The sequence below is a fragment of the Nannobrachium achirus genome, assembly GCF_963921795.1.
Source record: "Nannobrachium achirus genome assembly, chromosome: 1".
In the NCBI taxonomy this organism is placed as follows: domain Eukaryota; kingdom Metazoa; phylum Chordata; class Actinopteri; order Myctophiformes; family Myctophidae; genus Nannobrachium; species Nannobrachium achirus.
Window position 1 is genome coordinate 3,816,292 of NC_137810.1, and position 18,449 is coordinate 3,834,740.

At 42.3% G+C, this 18,449-nt stretch overlaps 1 protein-coding gene across 1 annotated transcript; it reads right to left on the reverse strand.

The window, feature by feature from the left end:
• Window positions 1-361: 361 nt before the first annotated feature.
• Window positions 362-13,350, reverse strand: LOC308306136 (protein NLRC3-like; the record flags this gene model as incomplete). The annotated part of the gene is made up of 6 exons (XM_080751035.1): window positions 362-941; window positions 6,875-6,933; window positions 7,901-7,935; window positions 10,742-10,784; window positions 11,436-13,203; window positions 13,335-13,350. 6 exons carry the CDS (start codon window positions 13,348-13,350, stop codon window positions 400-402), a joined length of 2,463 nt encoding a protein of 820 aa, XP_080607161.1. The 3' UTR covers window positions 362-399.
• Between the last annotated feature and the right edge of the window lie 5,099 nt (window positions 13,351-18,449).

An 18,449-nucleotide genomic window follows, 5' to 3' on the forward strand; every position in this document is an offset into this window, starting at 1 on the left:
TGTGTTGTTGTTTTCTCGACGTTTGCGTCGCCCCCGATCATTGACCTAACGGTGGTTTTTCTTAGCTCGTATCCTCCTTTTTTCTCTCCTTGCGTCTTTCCCCCACTCATATTCCTTTGTTTGTATCACTTTAGATGTATTAAACTCACTGAATTAGGGGAAATTATAGGCTGGTGCAGGAGCTCTGTTACTAAGCTGCCATCTTGTTCAGCGCCACCGGAAACTCCCCTATCAGAGTATTTCTACATTGCAGTATTGACTGTACATATAAATATACATACACTGTAATAAATATATACATAAACTATGTTGCTGTCGCCTGGAAACCTTGGATTGCTTCCTGGGTTCAAACACACATCCATAACAACCATATTGGTTGATGTCAACTCATCAGAGACATTATCTGTCCTCACAAAGACACACTGAGGAGGGTTTACCCCATAGCCTAAACCCAGGGTAGAGTGGTTCAGTGAATGTGGACTGGAAGGTGTAAATGTGTGTCAGTGAATCAGAGGACACCTTATAGAAGGACAGAGTCCCAGCAGCATGGTCTACATACACTGCTACTCTGTTGGAGCCAGAGGAAACAACAGGGAGGTAAGTGGTCCTACTATTGTGAGAGACCCAGTAAAGGCCTCCACAGTACAGACTCCAGGACAGATCATTGTCCCCAAGTCTATTAGGACCCTTTCCTCTCCTGCTGATTCCTCTGTAAGCCACTCCTATCTTAACCTGTCCACTCGTCTCTACCTCCCAGTAACAGCGTCCAGTCAGACCCTCTGTACACAGAACCTGATTACACTTATCATCAAATCTGTCAGGGTGATCAGGGTATGACTGAAGCTCCTCCCCCTCTGGCAGCCGAGTCACCTTCCTGTTGCTCTCAGACAGACAGAGTGTTCTGCTCGCTGTGTTTGGATCCAGTGTGAGACGATGGAAGTCTGATGAGAGAACAAGACAGGAAACATTAAAAATATTTAATATTTTAAAAGTATTACAATATTCACACAGAGAGAGAGAGAGAGAGAGAGAGAGAGAGAGAGAGAGAGAGAGAGAGAGAGAGAGAGAGAGAGAGGGAGAGAGAGAGACTATTTGGATTTGAGGCACAGTAAAGGTTCTGACGATAGAATTGCTGGTGCACTGTGTAAAACATCGCTTTGAGGTGTGTAGGGGTCAGGTAATCATGTGTTTGTGTCCCTGTTTGCTCCTCTGCTCTTAAAATACTTCTTAGTTTCAAACTGGCTGAGCTCTTAAAGGTGCTTCTTAGATAAAGTTGCTGTGCTCTTAAAAGTGCCTCTTGATTCCAAGTAGCTGAGTGGGGGGGGTGTGACATTGAAATACAGTGGTGAAGGAATCCCTAACATCTAGCAAGCAATCTATGCCTTAAGTTATGGGAACAATTGAATATTTGTAGGTCAACTCTGTTGGCAGGCCCATAGTATGGCCCTGGTCTAATGGGGGGGGGGGGGGGGGTGACAACCCAGGGTAACTAATATGGTTGTCATGGTTTCTAACCCGGTGCCTGTATTTCAGAGGCTGATTGGAGGGAGGAGTGTGTGATCAGTGATCTGGCCCACCTGGTGCTCCCTCTATATAAGAGGCTGCAGGGCCAGTCTCTAACTCTCTGACCTGGCTCCAAGATGGGAGCACTTTTTCCTTTTTGTTCCAGTTAACAGTGACGATTTAAGAATCCACGGGCCCTGGCGCTTCTCCAAATCAAAGGGCCCCCCCGCTGCAACCGCCCGACCCGCCCGACCGACGCACCCTCACATACACTCACATACATCACTGATACTACTGACTTCCATGATTCTTTATGAGTTGATTGTTATATTGGTTTATTTAGGGTTAAGTAATAAAAAAAATTAAAACGTTCTGGGGTTTGTGTGAGCTTCCTCTTTGTTACGAATTGAGCCATTCGTAACTCCCCCTAATCGGGAGATAAGCGACCGCCACGTCGCATACACAAAGTTTAGTAGGCAATCGTAGCCAATCAGGAGGGAATATGGGAAATGGGACAGATCCATGTTGATGACATGACTTTGTACCGCCTTGGGTGATTTTAGGCCAAAATCTGTAGGAGCAGTGTCCAAAAATGTGTTTTGCAAAAATCGGCCTGATGGTGGCGCTAGAAGTGGGCCATGTGAGAAATGAGGGGTGGAGGTTGTGATTTGCTAGGAGTGTGTGTGCAATGTTTAGCATGGATCGGGGCAACGGTAATCTCTCGAGACAGCCTCAGAGTCGCTAAGAGAGACAGACCTAGTGGGCGTCGCCCTTTCTTTGATCTGGGTTCCCAGATTGGGGCAACGGTGGCAGAGATAAGAGTAGAGCCAAAAGTGTGACGTGACGGACGGACAGACAGCCGGTGGAGCTTTTCATAGTAACTTGCGACCTGACGGTCGTAATTAGCCCATTCAGGCCGGAACACATTTTAGTGTATACACCAACACGGCGTTCTGTCATCAGCGCGTCATAGCTGGGGGCGGAGTCAAGCGTGGGGGAAAACATTACACCAACCCCCATTAGTAGAATGGGTATTTCCGTGTTTTTCAAATCCGATTTTTTAATAGTATAGCGATGTTTTAATTAATTGCAATGTCTTACATTGATTCCTTGGTTGCCAATGGACAAAAAATGATGCATTTAAAATTAAACAGCTTTGGGATTAAATATTGTCTGATATTATTAAGGACAGGTCGCATCAGTTTCTTTTTAACAAGGCGTTTGCCTAGGCCCTAGACAGTCGTTGGATGTTTTATGTGTTTTTCTTAGCTGTGTATAGGTGATCAATGTTCTGATTTTATTCACTGTGTTCTCGTTTTAATTCTTAATTTTTTTTTTTAATTCTTAGTTGTTTTAGTTTTTCGATTTTAATGTAGCACTTTGAGATTTGCTTCAAATGTAAAGTGCGTTATAAATACAATTTATTATTATTATCATCAAAGACCATGGGTTATCTAGACTATCCGTCTGGTATTAGACACTGTTACATTTTTTTTTATGATAAATTAAACTTATCGTATCAAAAAACGAAAAGCATTAATTAATCAATGATGGTTATAGAGCACATTAAATGAATTCCAGTTGTCTACAGCCATTAACAGCTTGTTATCATGCAAGGATTTACACACTGACACAACGCAACACAACACAATCCTATCCTAAATAGTTTCAAACCTGCAGAAAATACTTTTAAACTGGCGTCGATCCTGCCATATATTCAAAGATCAGGTCTCTATCCTACTTGAACTCACTACGTGTGTTCTATAAACAACATTGACGACTTAACGACTGTTGTTTTTTGATATTAGAGTAAGTTTAATTGATCATATATTGTAATTGTGTCTCTACCAGGTGATTAAAGACATAATGTAAACAGGTTTTGTAGCATAGAGGGAAGAGGGGGACCACGGGTGCTTATATTGTGCAACTCTGACACATGCACGGGGGATAATCTGAGTCTGATTATAAACCACTTAATTACATTGATTCCTTACTGCAAATGGACAAAAAACTATCTGCAGTAGCATCGGGATTAATTGTTGTCCTTATAGGACTGGTCGGATCAATGCCATGGTTATCTGACTGATTTAATCACCTGGTAAGAGACACACTTTCACATTTTCATGAACATGATCAATTACACTAATCACAATATCAAAAAACAAAGGCCATTAATTCAGCAATGATGTTCAAGGAACACGTACGGGAAGGACACAGGAGGAGGATGCCATTGTAAGTGTATTAGGCAATTGGAATGGATTTAGACCATATTCACGTTTCAAATCTATTGACGACTAATGGGCCTGGCTGTTGGATTTATATTGTGGCACGTTTAATTGATCATATTCATATCTCATATTAATATTAGTGTCTCTACCAGGATTGAAATGAACACTGCATGTGCAAACATGTTTTTTTTTGTAACACAGGGAGTAGAGTAGATGGAGAGAAAAACAGATCTCCGATCTCATCTCATGCTTGTGTAACTTGGATAGCCTACAGAAACGACAGATCTCCATCTCAGTCAGTGCTTGTGTAATTTGCGGGGAATATATTAATCTGACTCTGATTACAAACCACTTGAACTCCGACTTCTATATCCTATATGCCAGGGAGAACATAACCGGGGTCCAACCTATGTGCGAGCTTGTTGATTTTTGGCACGGCATAGATTGGCAAAAATAGATTTGGTGTAGTAGACTGAATATGTGGTCAACGTATAAAGAGTAAAATTGGGTCCCGTTTTATTCCAGAGGTTTTGATGAGGCAGGAGTAGTAGTTTAGACGAGGTTGCGAGGTACAGTAGCTCCGTGCTGCACAGCGGTGCGTTCAATCAATCAATCAGTCATCCATAATAGGCTTGTTATCTTAATAATAAGTGAACTTTACGACGGCGAGTGAACGATTGCGTTCCAGAAGTCCTTCTGATGGATTTTTCTTGGCTGTCGAGGGTTTTATCGTCCAAAAAAATCGCTCTGAACGTGATTAAAACGATAGTGTACTGTGTACGCTGTATTAACTACATGGAGAAAAGTGTATTGTTTTCCCCCACGACAAAACCGGATGTGACGTTTATGGGCGTTCCTTTCTAGCTCCGTGTTGGTGTATGGGAGGTAGCAACATATTAGTTTTTGTAGGCAAATTTCTGATTTAGGCCTTACTATAGGTTAGGCCTAAATGGGGTAAGTAAATGCAGTAATACCACAGTAAAAAAATAAAAGGCCGGTATTCAGAATTTTACTTGAGTAAAAGTACAAAAGTAATGGAATCAAAATATATTCCAGAAAGTTTACAAGTTTTTCTTTCACAAATAGCAGATCTACAAGCTCACAAAGCACTGAGATGCAGTGCGTTGTGAGCTTGCAAATCTGCTATTTGTTTGAAAAGCCAAATTATAGGCTTTAAGTGGTTTTGTGTGTATTTTATTCATAATTTAAATCTAACCCTGTCAAATAATTGTAGTGGAGTAAAAAGTACAATATTTGCCTCAGAAAGTATGGAGTATAAGTATAGGCTACAAAGTATTGAAGAAATGAAACAACCTGGTAAAGTACAAGTACCTCAATAATACCTGAGGACTGTGAGGAGGCTCTGTCTTAATAAACATTTCTGTTTGTGCATAAAAGCTGGTCTGATCCTCTAAACTGTATGTTTTTAGGTCAAGGTTCATAATAGCATGTTTGTGTTCAGTGCCACTTGCATAATACTGTACCAATTGTGCATCAGATGGTGCTGTTATCACTTTATTAAGGAATATGAGCTTGTTCAAAATAGGGCCTAAAAGTCTCCATTTCCAGGCTTATTTGCATCTTGTTCCAGTCATGGTCTGTAGCCAACTAAAAGGAGGAGTGACCCAGAGACAGTGGCACTCATTTATCAATGGAGTGTAAAAAACAGTGTTATTTTTCCCCAAATTTTGCGAAGGCCAAGTTCAAGTGGCATTTATGAACACGTCCTAAACAGACACACCTGGAGTACATTTGATCTCAGCCTTGATAAATGTGCAGGCTGAAATTTAAATAACACGCCCTTAAATATTCTTGAAAAGCCCCGACTTTACTGCCAGAACAAGCGGAATACGTCCTAACAACGAAAGGAAAGCTAATATGTTCCCTTCCTGTCCCACACAAACACACACACACACACACACACACACACGTGTTGAGTGATCTCCAGGTGGCATAAATAAATCCACGGCGCCCACGGGGAAGATGGTGCGCTGTGGGCACAGGTGGAGCGTGGGGTTTCATCATTAACTCCAGCATAGTGTACAGTAGCTACTGTATACATTGAGAGACCCCACGGTTATGTTTGGATATACATTTTAACCCAATATCGGCGACGAGCGCAATGCGCCTTTGAGTGCTTAAACTATAACAATCATGTACCGGTATATACAATTCCCGCACGGGCTGGCCATCTCCCCGCTGGGCCGTGGACCCCCAAATAAATCATCCACAGCGTGCGCTGGGCTGGGCACAGCCAGGTTTGGACCTTCAGGTTTTATCCTTAATAAAGGACTCACGGCACTGTATAAATTGGAGGCTCACAGTCCACGAAAATGTAAGATTACAGCCACGCCAAGCTGGTCCCGAAAATGCTCTTGCATGCGTTCGTATCTGTGCTTGTTCTGAGCCAGATCTGCAATATACTGTTAGTGTTAAAGCACTTAATGTAGATTGCTTCCATATCGCTAGATTTAAATTGTTTGTCATTGTAACTTGGAAATAAAATCAGCGTGCATGTCCATGATGTAGCCGGCTATTATGCTTTTATAAAATGTTATATTTTCACAGGATTATTTATTAGTGTGTTACTAAGATATACATTTTTGAGTGGATACATGTGTCCATTGCCTGTCAGATAGTTAGACAATGCTGCCCGCATGTCTACAATGGAATAAGAGGTGTAAGATGAATCCTACACCACCTCTGAACTTGATGTGAGATCTGATCCTACCCTACACCAACGTCAAAGTCACATTGAAATGATAAATGCAGAGACTTAACTACATTTCGGTGTACGCCAAAATTGTGATCTGCACCACGTTGATAAATGAGGGCCAGTGTGTTTGGGGGACATTAAGCAGAATGTGTGGCAGAAGGAGGGTTGAACATTACAGAAGGTGTGTCAGGTAGAGGGAGTGTTTTGTAAACAAGCATCAGCTGGTGTGAAGGACCAGGCCAAGAGCAGAGAAACCTCCTGCATTCACTGGAAGCTCTACTGAAGAGCTTTCAGGACAGCATCCAGGGAGGGAGGGGCCAACAGAGGATAACACACTGTATACAAATACAGACAGACAGACAGACAGACAGACAGACAGACAGACAGACAGACAGACAGACAGACAGACAGACAGACAGATACTCACATCTTGAGAGGAGTTGAGGTTTAGGATTAGAATTCCAGAATTCTCCTCCATGTTTCACTCTGTAGGAAGTAGAACAACAATGCATCAATGTCTGACTGTCTAACACAACGTCTCCACTACCTGACACTACAGTGTTTCTGCTACTAGTGAAATTATGGGAATTTGCTAAAATTGTGGGAACTTGCAAAATAAAAATATGTGTTTTGATTAAAAAAAGGTGATTGAAAAGGTGAGCCACCCTTTTCTTACTAGGCTACTGTAGTATACCTTTATGAACGTGACAAAGCTCAGTTTACAAGGAGTGCAATGAATGTTGCATCAAGTAGGATTCATTTAAATTGTCATTATTTGAATTTTAATGGAGCAGATAATATAGACATTATGTTTTATTTAGCAAGGGACGAGATTATATCTTCTGCCCTAAACAGAGTCGATTTGCACGCACGCACGCACGCGCGCGCGCGCGCGCAGCGCACACACACACACACACACACACACACACACACACACACACACACACACACACACACACACACACACACACACACACACACACACACAGGAGCACTGTTTTTTCACAGCACAGTTTTGTGTTCTGAACGACGGTTGAGGATGACTTTATAAACTTTATGCGGAAAAATGCAGTGGTGGAAAATGTACTCACATTTTCTACTTAAGTAAAAGTATCAATACTGCATTGTAGAAGTACTCTGTTACAAGTAGCAGTCCAGAATTCAATATATACTTGAGTAAAAGTACAAAAGTATTGGCATAAAAATGTACTTAAAATACTAAAAGTAAAAGTACAAAATGTTTGAAAATCTTATTTTGCGTATTTTGCCTGGATATTTTACTGCAACAGATTATACACATAAACATGAATCTTCAGCAGGTGCATGACTGTATAAATGGGGTGGGAGGAGGGGATTGTTGGGGCAGACTAGCACAATAGACGTTATGCCATTGGAACATGAAACAAGGGAATCACTGCACTAACCAACATGGACACAGTCCAAGTCTACTCACTGCAGAGACTCCAGTCCAGAGAAGTTCTTCAGTCCAGACACCGGCAACACGTTGAAGTTCAAGTCTAATTCTCTCAAATGAGAAGGATTAGATCTGAGAGCTGAGGCCAGAACTTCACAGCTTCTCTCTGACAACCAGCAGTTCATCAGTCTAAATGAGAAATAAAACACACAATGTTTGATTGTCTGCTATAAAATACATTATTCTGAGAACCTGCTTACAACCACCTATTAAAGGACCTGGTCTGGATGGACTGTCTGGGTTTTAGAGTAGAAAACCAGACAGAGTAACATGAACTAAATAATCTTTACTTAATCTCCCAACAGACAGGAAACAGCAACAGGTTGAAAACAGATGATCCAGCAAAGAGACTGAAAACAGAGTTTATAAAATGGTTAGTTCCAATACTTGATTCTGATTGGCTGGTTTCTGATTAAACCAGTGTCTAAATGACACAATAATCCACACCTTGAATCAGTTTATATCAAACCCAGGTGTGTTATTTCTTTCCACAGTGTTGTGAAGCTGAACTAGAGAAGGGAGCGCTTGATTTTCTCTTAAATCCTGCCGTGCGGGGCTTCTAAGCACCACCCACTAGAGTTCTCAAATTCTGCCCGAACCCAACCATAGCCGAACCCGACCGACATTTAGGGTAGGGTAGGGCCTAAAATGTATGCTAATTAGTTGGGCCGGTAGGGCCTCAGGCTCAATGAAAAAAGAAAATGTATTTATTTTTATTTTTTTATTGCTAAATTCTTTCCAAACCCGACCATACCCGAACCCGACCGACATATAGGCTAGGGTAGGGCCTAAAATGTATGCTAATTAGTCGGGCCGGGTAGGGCCTCGGGCTCAATGAAAAAATAAAATATTAGTTTTTATTATTTTATTATTAGTTTTTATTATTTTATTACTATTACTATATGATAGACCCGACCATGACACTGGGGCAGTCATTTCTGAAGCCAATACTTTAGACCAGGGCTGAAATTATTATTATTATTATTTTGTTCCTAAAATTTGATAAAGCCACAAAAGCATGTCATAAATATCGGGCTACATTTCACTTAAACGCCAGAGCTTAACTCTGCATGTAAATAAGACTTTTTTTAATTAATGTGAGAGATCGGGACATAATTCTGTTGGTCCTCCCAAATTTAGAACTTGAATATCTCAAAAGTAGTATTTCAGCATGGCATCATTCTATAAGCCATAATCAAAACTGTTGGGTCAATCTCCACAACCAATATATCATTTTGTAGCTATGATTCCCAGCTTTCAAATGAAATGAAAAAATGAAAATGAAAAAAGAATTCAATGACTAGCCGTCAGCCGCGCTGGGACACATATACCCGACTCGACCCAAGGTTTTCGGGCCGGGTAGGGCCTAAAATGTATGCCAACAAGTAGGGCCGGGTAGGGCCTCGGGCCTGCCCAGTTAGGGCCCAGTTAGGGACGGGCCTTAATTTTCAGGCCCGTTGAGAACTCTACCGCCCACACACATAGGACGGTAACTGAGTGACTCTGGATGGGGCTTGTAAAAACACCAAGCGCCCCCCCTATACCCCATTCTGATTGCAACAGGTGTTTCTGCAGCCTGGCCGGGGACTACTTTTTTGTAGCTGGGAACTACTTTCTTGTAGCTGGGAACTACTTTCTTGTAGCTGGGAACTACTTTCTTGTAGCTGGGAACTACTTTCTTGTAGCTGGGAACTACTTTCTTGCAGACCTTGTAGTGAATTATTAGTGAAATAGAACAGTTTTAATTGGTACATGTCTATGATTTTTCATGTTGCCATATTGCAACCGTTTTAGAAAAGCAAGAAGCCACACAGGCATGTGGTTACCTGTATTTTATAACGGCTGAGAGGCATGTGGTTACCTGTATTTTATAACGGCTGAGAGGGTTGGAGACACTCGGCTTGGCTTCGTGTCTCACCACGCCTTTCAGACGTTATAAAATACTGGGTAACCACATGCCTCTTGTGGCTTATTGCTTCATTATACACATAAGACCTAACAGGTCAAAGGTCAATTGATGGACAGTTTAAGACAAGTGAAGCTGATAACTGCTGATGTCACAGACACAGGAAGGACATCTGCTGGAGAAAGAGACGATACAGACCAGTGGTGGAATGGAACCAAGTACATTTACTCAACTTCTGTACTTAAGTACAAGTTTAGTTTACTTTATTTACTTTACTTGATTATGTCAACTTTGTATATTTTATACTTCTACTGCACTACATCTATAGAGGCAAACACTGTAATTTCTACCCATTAATTATTTGAAAACTTTAGTAACCATTTACTTCAGATCTGATTTAGATTATTGCAATATACATAAACCACCTATTTTATCACCTATTATACCCTTTTTTTATTTCGACAAATTTTGAAAACATAAAAAGGGGGCATTCTGCATAATGAGTATTTGGTAATAAAGTGTATTTATTACTTTTACTAGTAACAGAGCTGCATTGTGATATTGCTACTTGGATTTGTTTTTACCCTGATACAGACAGACAGTCTTTGAGTGGTTTGAGTGAATTTAGTGAACATGTACATACTGTAGTTACTGTACCTCCTCATTATCCCAGTCAATGTGTGTTACTATGATATCAACATTATTCATGCCACAATATTCATATTATAATCACATGATAAATCACTGATGGAAATAATGATTGTAAATTAATCTCACCGTAGAGTCTCCAGTCTACAATGAGGACTTTTCAGTGCAGCACAGAGTAGATCCAGTAGATCCAGGTCCAGGTGGTTGTAACTTAAGTCCAGGTGTCTCAGATGGGATGGATTAGAACTGAGAGCTGAAGACACAACTTCCATGTATTCCTTCTTGAGGAGACGACCAAAGCCAACAAGTCTGTAATTAGAGGTGGTCAATCAGACCACACACACACACACACACACACACACACACACACACACACACACACACACACACACACACACACACACACACACACACACACACACACACACACACACACACACACACGTCAAGTCCATTTATTTATAAAGCATATTTAAAAACAACCAGGTTGACCAAAGTGCTGTACATCATGAGAAACCAGTAAAAACAAATACAATACAAAGCAAAAACAATAGAAACATTTGTAAACATTTAAAACCTTGTAAGAACAGCTATAAAAACAAAACATTTAAGATATAAAACAATGACAGGTAAAAGGCACAGGGAGGGAGGGGTCTAGGGCTCAAATGCTAGGGTGAAGAGATGTGTTTTAAGTCTGATGGAAGGCTGTTCCAGAGAGCTGGGCCAGCCACAGAAAAGCTCTGTCACCCTTTTGTCTTAGATTGGCCGTTGTAACTTTGAGGGGGGTGTGTGTGTGTGTGTGTATGTGATGTGTGTGTGTGTGTGTGTGTGTGCGTGCGTGCGTGCGTGCGTGCGTTCGTATCACTGTTGATTTAACTATCATGTTTAGTTATAGTGTAGTGGTGTGAAGGTACAGTACATTGTTTCTGTTCTAAGTTTTCTATTCACATGACTACTAACCGAGCCTTTCTGCTGTTCCTCACAGCTGGGATGAGTCTGCGTCGGCCCTCGTCTGATGTGTTGTATTTGTCCAGGTCCAACTCCTCCAGAACATCCTCTGACATCTGCAGCATGTGGGCCAGAGCTGAACACTGGGTTGGAGACAGTTCTGTCTTTGATCTGTCCCCTGACTTCAGGTACTGTTGGATCTCCTGATGGACTGAGTGGTCATTCATCTCCATCAAACAGTGGAAGATGTTGATACATCTGTCAGGAGAGGCAAGGGAATCATTCATCTTCTTCAGGTTGTTGATGGCTCTCTGGATGCTCTCTGGACTGTACTGTGTCTGAACCAGTAGGCCTCCTAACAGACTCTGGTTGGATGGCAGTGAGAGACCATGAAGGAAGCGGAGAAACAGGTCCAGGTGACCATTCTTACTCTTTACGGCTTTACGGTGGGCTCCGGACAGGAAGTCCGCCAAGGACATGTCACTGGTGTATTCACGTCCCAATATGTCACGTCCCCCCAGGAATGTCTTCAGTACCTCCATGTTCTTCTGTGTGAAACAGTGAAACAGGTAGACTGCAGCCAGAAACTCCTGGATGATCAGATGAACAAAGCAGTAGACTGCTCTCTGGAAGAGCACGCCCTCTCTTTTGAAGATCTCTGTGCACACTCCTGAGTACAGCGAGGCGTCTTTCACATCCAGACCACACTCTTCCAGGTCTTCTTGGTAGAACATGATGCTGCCTTTCTCCAGATGTTCAAACGCCAGCCTGCCCAGCTTCAGAAGAACTTCCCTGTCCTTCTCCATGAGCTGCTGTTGATTCTCTCTCTCTTTTCTGTTTCTTTTCTTGTTTCTTTTTTCCCCCTCATGAGCCTCATCATACTTCAGCTCCTTCCTCTTCGTCTGGACCAACAGGAAGTGGCAGCACATGGCAGTCAGGGTTGTGGGCAGCTGTCCTGTCTCGTCTGTCTTCACCATGTCCTCCAGAACGGTAGCGCTGATCCAACAGAAGACTGGGATGTGACACATGATGTGGAGGCTCTTTGACGTCTTCATGTGTGAGATGATTCTGCTGGCCAGCTCCTCATCACTGAATCTCTTCCTGAAGTACTCCTCCTTCTGGGGGTCGGTGAACCCTCGTACTTCTGTCACCAGGTCAACATATGCAGGAGGGATCTGATTGGCTGCTGCAGGTCTGGTGGTTATCCAGATGAGAGCCAATGGGAGCAGATTCCCCTCGATGAGGTTTGTCAACAGCCCGTCCACTGATGATGTCACTGTGACATCAGAGATGATGTCATTGTTGAAGTTGAAGGACAACCTGCTTTCATCCAAACCATCAAAGATGAAGCCAACCTTCCAGACAGCGAGCTGCTCTGCTGTGACCTTCTTCAACGTTGGATGGAAAACATGGATCAGTGAGAGAAGACTGTGCTGCTCATCTCTGACCAAGTTCAGCTCCCGGAATGAGAAGGGAACCAGGAGAATGACATCTTGATTTTCCAAACCCTTTGCCCAGTCCAGAGCGACCTTACGCACAGAGAAGGTTTTTCCAATGCCAGCGACTCCCTTGGTCAGAACTCTTCTGATTGGTGTCTCTCTGCCAAGGAGGAGGGGCTTAAAGATGTCACGGCAGTTGATTGGTTGGTCATGGAGGGTGTTCTTCTTGGAGAGCGTCTCAAGCTGGTAGACCTCATGTTGGTTATTAACCCCTTCACTCTCTCCCACTGTGATGTAGAGCGCTGTGAAGATGCTGCTGAGGGAGGGCACTTCAGTGACGTCTGTCACACGATCCAGACTGTTCAAAGTGATCTTATAAACCTTTAAATCCTCCTGCACACTGACACCTGCTATGAGAAGACAATGAAGACATTTTAAACATTCAGTTGAATTTATAACTTTACATCCTTACAGCTGTGTATGCACATTATTAATTTAACCACTTAAATCCCAACATCTGTATTCTAGGGAAAACTTTGACAGAACATAGAAGATCTACAAACTTACAAGCTGATCTGTAAGCTTGTAGATCTGCTATTTTCAGCTAAAAAGTGTTGAGTGAAAACAGAAAATACACTAGTATAGAGCCCTGAGGGTCTCCACAAAACAACACATGGGGTTTAAGGGGTTAATAAAACTAAGAAAAACAGGCAAAAGAAACAACAGTGGATCACTGGTTTTCATACAGAGTTGATACATGTATAGCATCATTATTTAACATGGATACTGATGATGACACATTGTGGACATTTAGTCTGACAATGTCTTCTGTCATTTCAAACACTTCAGTTATTAACTGTGTTAATTAATGTACATTGTGTCCAGTCTTTCTCTGTCCACTGCTGGTCTGACTGGGTGTCTTCAGTCCAGGTGTGGTCTGACTGGGTGTCTTCAGTCCACGTGTGGTCTGACTGGGTGTGCCGATCTGCATTCTACAAACACACATTAATTACATTATTCAGTGGAATAGAGAACATGAAACTATCATTCCATTATTCACCAGCAAGCACTGTGCAGGAACATAATAGCTTATCTACAATCTCACACTGCAAAGTGTTGTGAGCTTAGAGGCTATTTCCTCATCTATATGTGCTGTGTGTGGCTGTGTGTAGCTGTGTGCATGCGTCTCTGTGCGTCGTGTTGACATTGTTTCGGTGTGTGTGTGTGTGCGTGTGTGTGTGCGTGCGTGCGTGCGTGCGTGCGTGCATGCGTGTGTGTGCGTGCGTGCGTGCGTGCGTGTGTGTGTAAAGGCTCAGTGCAGATGTGATGACATGTTTCCAATAAAGGATGCTGATAGTTCATGTCTTGTGTCCATAATGTTTGTACAGAACCAGACTGGGAACAGAACATGTAAATGACATGTGACACCATGACTGTCCAACATGACATGAGAATAAGTAGAACAGAGAGCATACTGTATCTCCACCAGGCCGGGTTGGCTACATTATCATACTTTGACCGATGGTTGAAGACTCATAGGCCAAAATGTAAAGTAGGCTGGTATAGCGCCACCATGAAAATATAAACATAATGCAGGGATCGGCTTCCTTGGCCTATTGGCAGTGTGCACAAATGTGGCTCTTTTCACTTTGTCATGTGATATATTGTGTAGGAGGATTGACATACTGTGTGTGTGGAGGTCCAGGTTCATCACTGAAGAGAGGACCATGTCCTTTAGACCAGTCACTCTTCATAGACACACAGCTGGGTGTTGGAGACTCTGCTCTGTGACTTCTGGAATCATACAATGTTTATACATTTATCATGTGAATGGAAATATATTTGTATGAGAGAGTAGAACTGTTTTGGGCTCCTCAATGTTGAAACTAGGCCTGTCCTCCACTCAGGATTTTTGAAGTCGACTCGACTCGAGGGGTTCATTCCAACGCGTCGACGAATCGTTTTATAGTCTACTTTGTGTAAAAAAAAAAAATAATAAGAAAAAAGTGTTGCTTTAAACCACGTCAACATAATACATTAAGATTAATTGAATACACAGTGTTTTCGGTGATATCGGTGAGCGAGCACAAATGTTATCTGCATAGCAGTGTACAACCATAGAGTACAAATAAAACATCTTCGCTGTTCAACTCTGCCCCGTCTCTCGGCAGCGTGCTGTATAGATGAGACATTCGCGAACGATTCCGCTCTCTTGAACGGCTCTTTTAAATGAACGATGGGATCCAGTCCGCAGTCGCGGGAAACAGAGCACTGACAGAGTAATGAGTCAGTGTTTAGAACGGATCATAGACAGGGGGAGGCACAGCTCCCAGCTAGAGCCAGCAGTGTGGACATGTCATGGACGCAAACACAGCGAAACACAATCATTCATCATGGATTACAACACTGGAACAATACAGAAGCACTTTAATTAGAAAATGTAACTAGTAGCCTACACTTGTGTATGTTAATTTGACTTTAGTAGATTGTTTACTTTGTGGACGTGCGTTTGTGCAGTGGCAGGTTATTTAATATGGGATTATGACAGCGTGCTTCTCCTCTTAACAGAACACCATCCCGGCTCCGAATGTTTTAACGAAGCGGCGGTTCTGGCCGTTCCGTCTCACTTTCACCCCTACGCTGGTGCGACAATAAATAACTGTTCGCCAATTGCTACTTCTCTCAATTGAAAGTACATGACACCAGTCCAGCAGTGCACCGCAGTAGTAGGCTAACTGGTGATAAAAAAAAAATATATATTTTCGCCTGACTCAAACAATGGGCGTCGATTCCCGGGGCTTAAAACGACGCGTCGATTCGTCAATTTTTAGAGGACAGGCCTAGTTGAAACTGTAAAAATATCAATAGAAACAGTAATTAAAGGTCAGAGTGATATTCCTATTTATTTCCTGCTCTATATTTGCTGTGTGTGTGTGTGTGTGTGTGTGTGTGTGTGTGTGTGTGTGTGTGTGTGTGTGTGTGTGTGTGTGTGTGTGTGTGTGTGTGTGTGTGTGTGTGTGTGCGTGCGTGCATGTGTGTGTGTGTGTAAAGGCTCAGTGCAGATGTGATGAAATGTTTCCAATAAAGGATGCTGATAGTTAATGTCTTGTGTCCATAATGTTTGTACAGAACCAGACTGGGAACAGAACCCATGTAAATGACATGTGACACCATGACTGTTCAAAATGACATGAGAATGAGTAGCAGAGTGCATATCTCCACCAGGCTGGGTTTGGCTACTGTATCAGACTTTGATGGTTGAAGACTCATAGGCCAATATGTAAAGTGGGCTGGTATAGCGCCACAACAAAAATATGAATATAATGCAGGGATTGGTTTCCTTGGCCTATTGGCAGTGTGCACAATAAATGTGGTTCTTTTCAATCTAGTAGTTTGCTAGATAGATTAGCTACAGACAGACAGACAGACAGACAGACAGACAGACAGACAGACAGACAGACAGACAGACAGATGGCCTTCAACTTGGCAGAGATAACAGTCACTTCACCACTGAACACATTTTTGTGATTTGTACCACTTCATTCACAAACTGAACACCAGTGTTGGGTGTAACGGTGCTATAACTAAAAACGTTACGTAGCGACGTTAGGTTTGGTGGCAACGGAGAAACTTAACAAGTTACATTTGCAATTTAGTAGGATCATTAACAGTTACATTTTCTGAAAAATAACGGCGTTAATTAGGTATTTATGACCTATAATTCCCTGTTCTTTCTGTTGCCACAAAGGAAAAATAATCCATCTGACACATTTGCGCTGTTTCCTGAATGAGCTGTTCTCCTCTGGCCCGCATTTTTACACGGAAAAGGAAAAGGGTGACCGACCAGAAATGGGTTGCCAGCCTGTGGTGGTAGCGTAGTCATTCTACAGTTTACGACAGGTTACGAAATTTGGTGTAACTTGGGGTTACCCGCGGTCATCTGACTATTAGAGACATAAGGAGAACTTTGTGCGCGTCTTGTTTACATTAATTTAGTCACGGACGACACGACATGGCAGGGCTTGAGGGAAGCCCTTTAGTAAGGCTGTGGAAGGATTCACACTATTTTTGGATTTACTTGGTGAAAGGTATAAAGGATAGATCAACGTCATTACATTATCCACGTTGAAGCTGCACGCAGCCAGCCACGCACAGCTGACAGCCACAACAATCCGGTAGGCTGCACTCTTTTTTATGTTTACCAAACTCCCTCGCAGTGGGTTTAATGGTCGGTAACGCGAAAAGTAGCTTGTTAAGTTACTTAGCAGAGTAACGGAACGGATTCGTTTTTAATCTATACAAAGTAACGATACCCAACACTCAGTGTTGTACCCGAACGCGTTCAATGAACGATCGTTCATGAACACGTTCATATTTTGGGCGAACGTGAACTGAACGCTCATTGTTTCCGGTTGATGTACGTTATTGTCGAACACATTCATTCTGACGTCCGTGAACGGCGCTGATCGGCCCGTTCGCCCCGTTCGTGCGGCAGTCCGCGGTCGCATGTCCTCTCGTCTTTCTTTACATTCACATATGCACCTGCAGCTGCCGAAAAAGAACTTCTGGGTACTCAGATTGCCCAACTGCAGGCTCGCTGACGTTAATATGTGAGTGCCTGAGCGGTGCTATCTGCAGCTGTGTGCTTCTCTTTACAACATGAAGCGCTGAGTCTCCTCATCATTATGTCGCCTCCCACCCAAGTAAAGCCTGACTATGCTTCGTCGTATGATGAGTGTTGCATGCCGAAATAGCTGATCTGCAAGCTCACAACGCATCACATCCACGAGACAACGTGAGCTTGTAGATCAGCTATTTTAACCAAGGCGGACGGTTAGAAACGTCTGCCTTCACAATAAGGGTGAGACTGGGCACAAGGCAAGGCACCTAAATATAATTTTGACAAATAATAGCTTGCAGCAACGTCTAAAAGAAAATACATTTGAATAGCCAAAAGTATAAAAATATTATGGTTAAAAAAAGAACGAAAAAGAACTAAGTCAGTTAATTTTGAGGAACCATGAACTTTAGTTCAAAATGTAGAATTATGAACTATGAAATGAACTAGTTCATTTTAGAAGTTTTGAACTTGAACTTGAACTAGTTCGTTTTGAAAGTGAAGTTTCCCAACACTGCCAACACTGCTGAACAATAAGTTAATAACTAATGATTGAATGACTTGTTTTATAGTAATGTGCACATATAACTTAGCATGAGATCACTTTGTCATGTTATAGTGTTATATATTGTGTAGGAGGATTGACATACTGTGTGTGTGGAGGTCCAGGTTCATCACTGAAGAGAGGACCAAGTCCTTTAGACCAGTCACTCTTCATAGACACACAGCTGGGTGTTGGAGACTCTGCTCTGTGACTTCTGGAATCATACAATGTTTATACATTTATCATGTGAATAAAAAAGTCCTTTTCTTTGTATGAGAGAGTAGAACTGTTTTGGCTCTTCAATGTTGAAACCACAGGAAAAAAATGTAAAAAGTCAGACAGAGATATTCCTATTTATTTCCTGCTCTATATTTGCTGTGTGTGTGTGTTTGTGTGTGTGTGTGTGTGTGTGTGTGTGTGTGTGT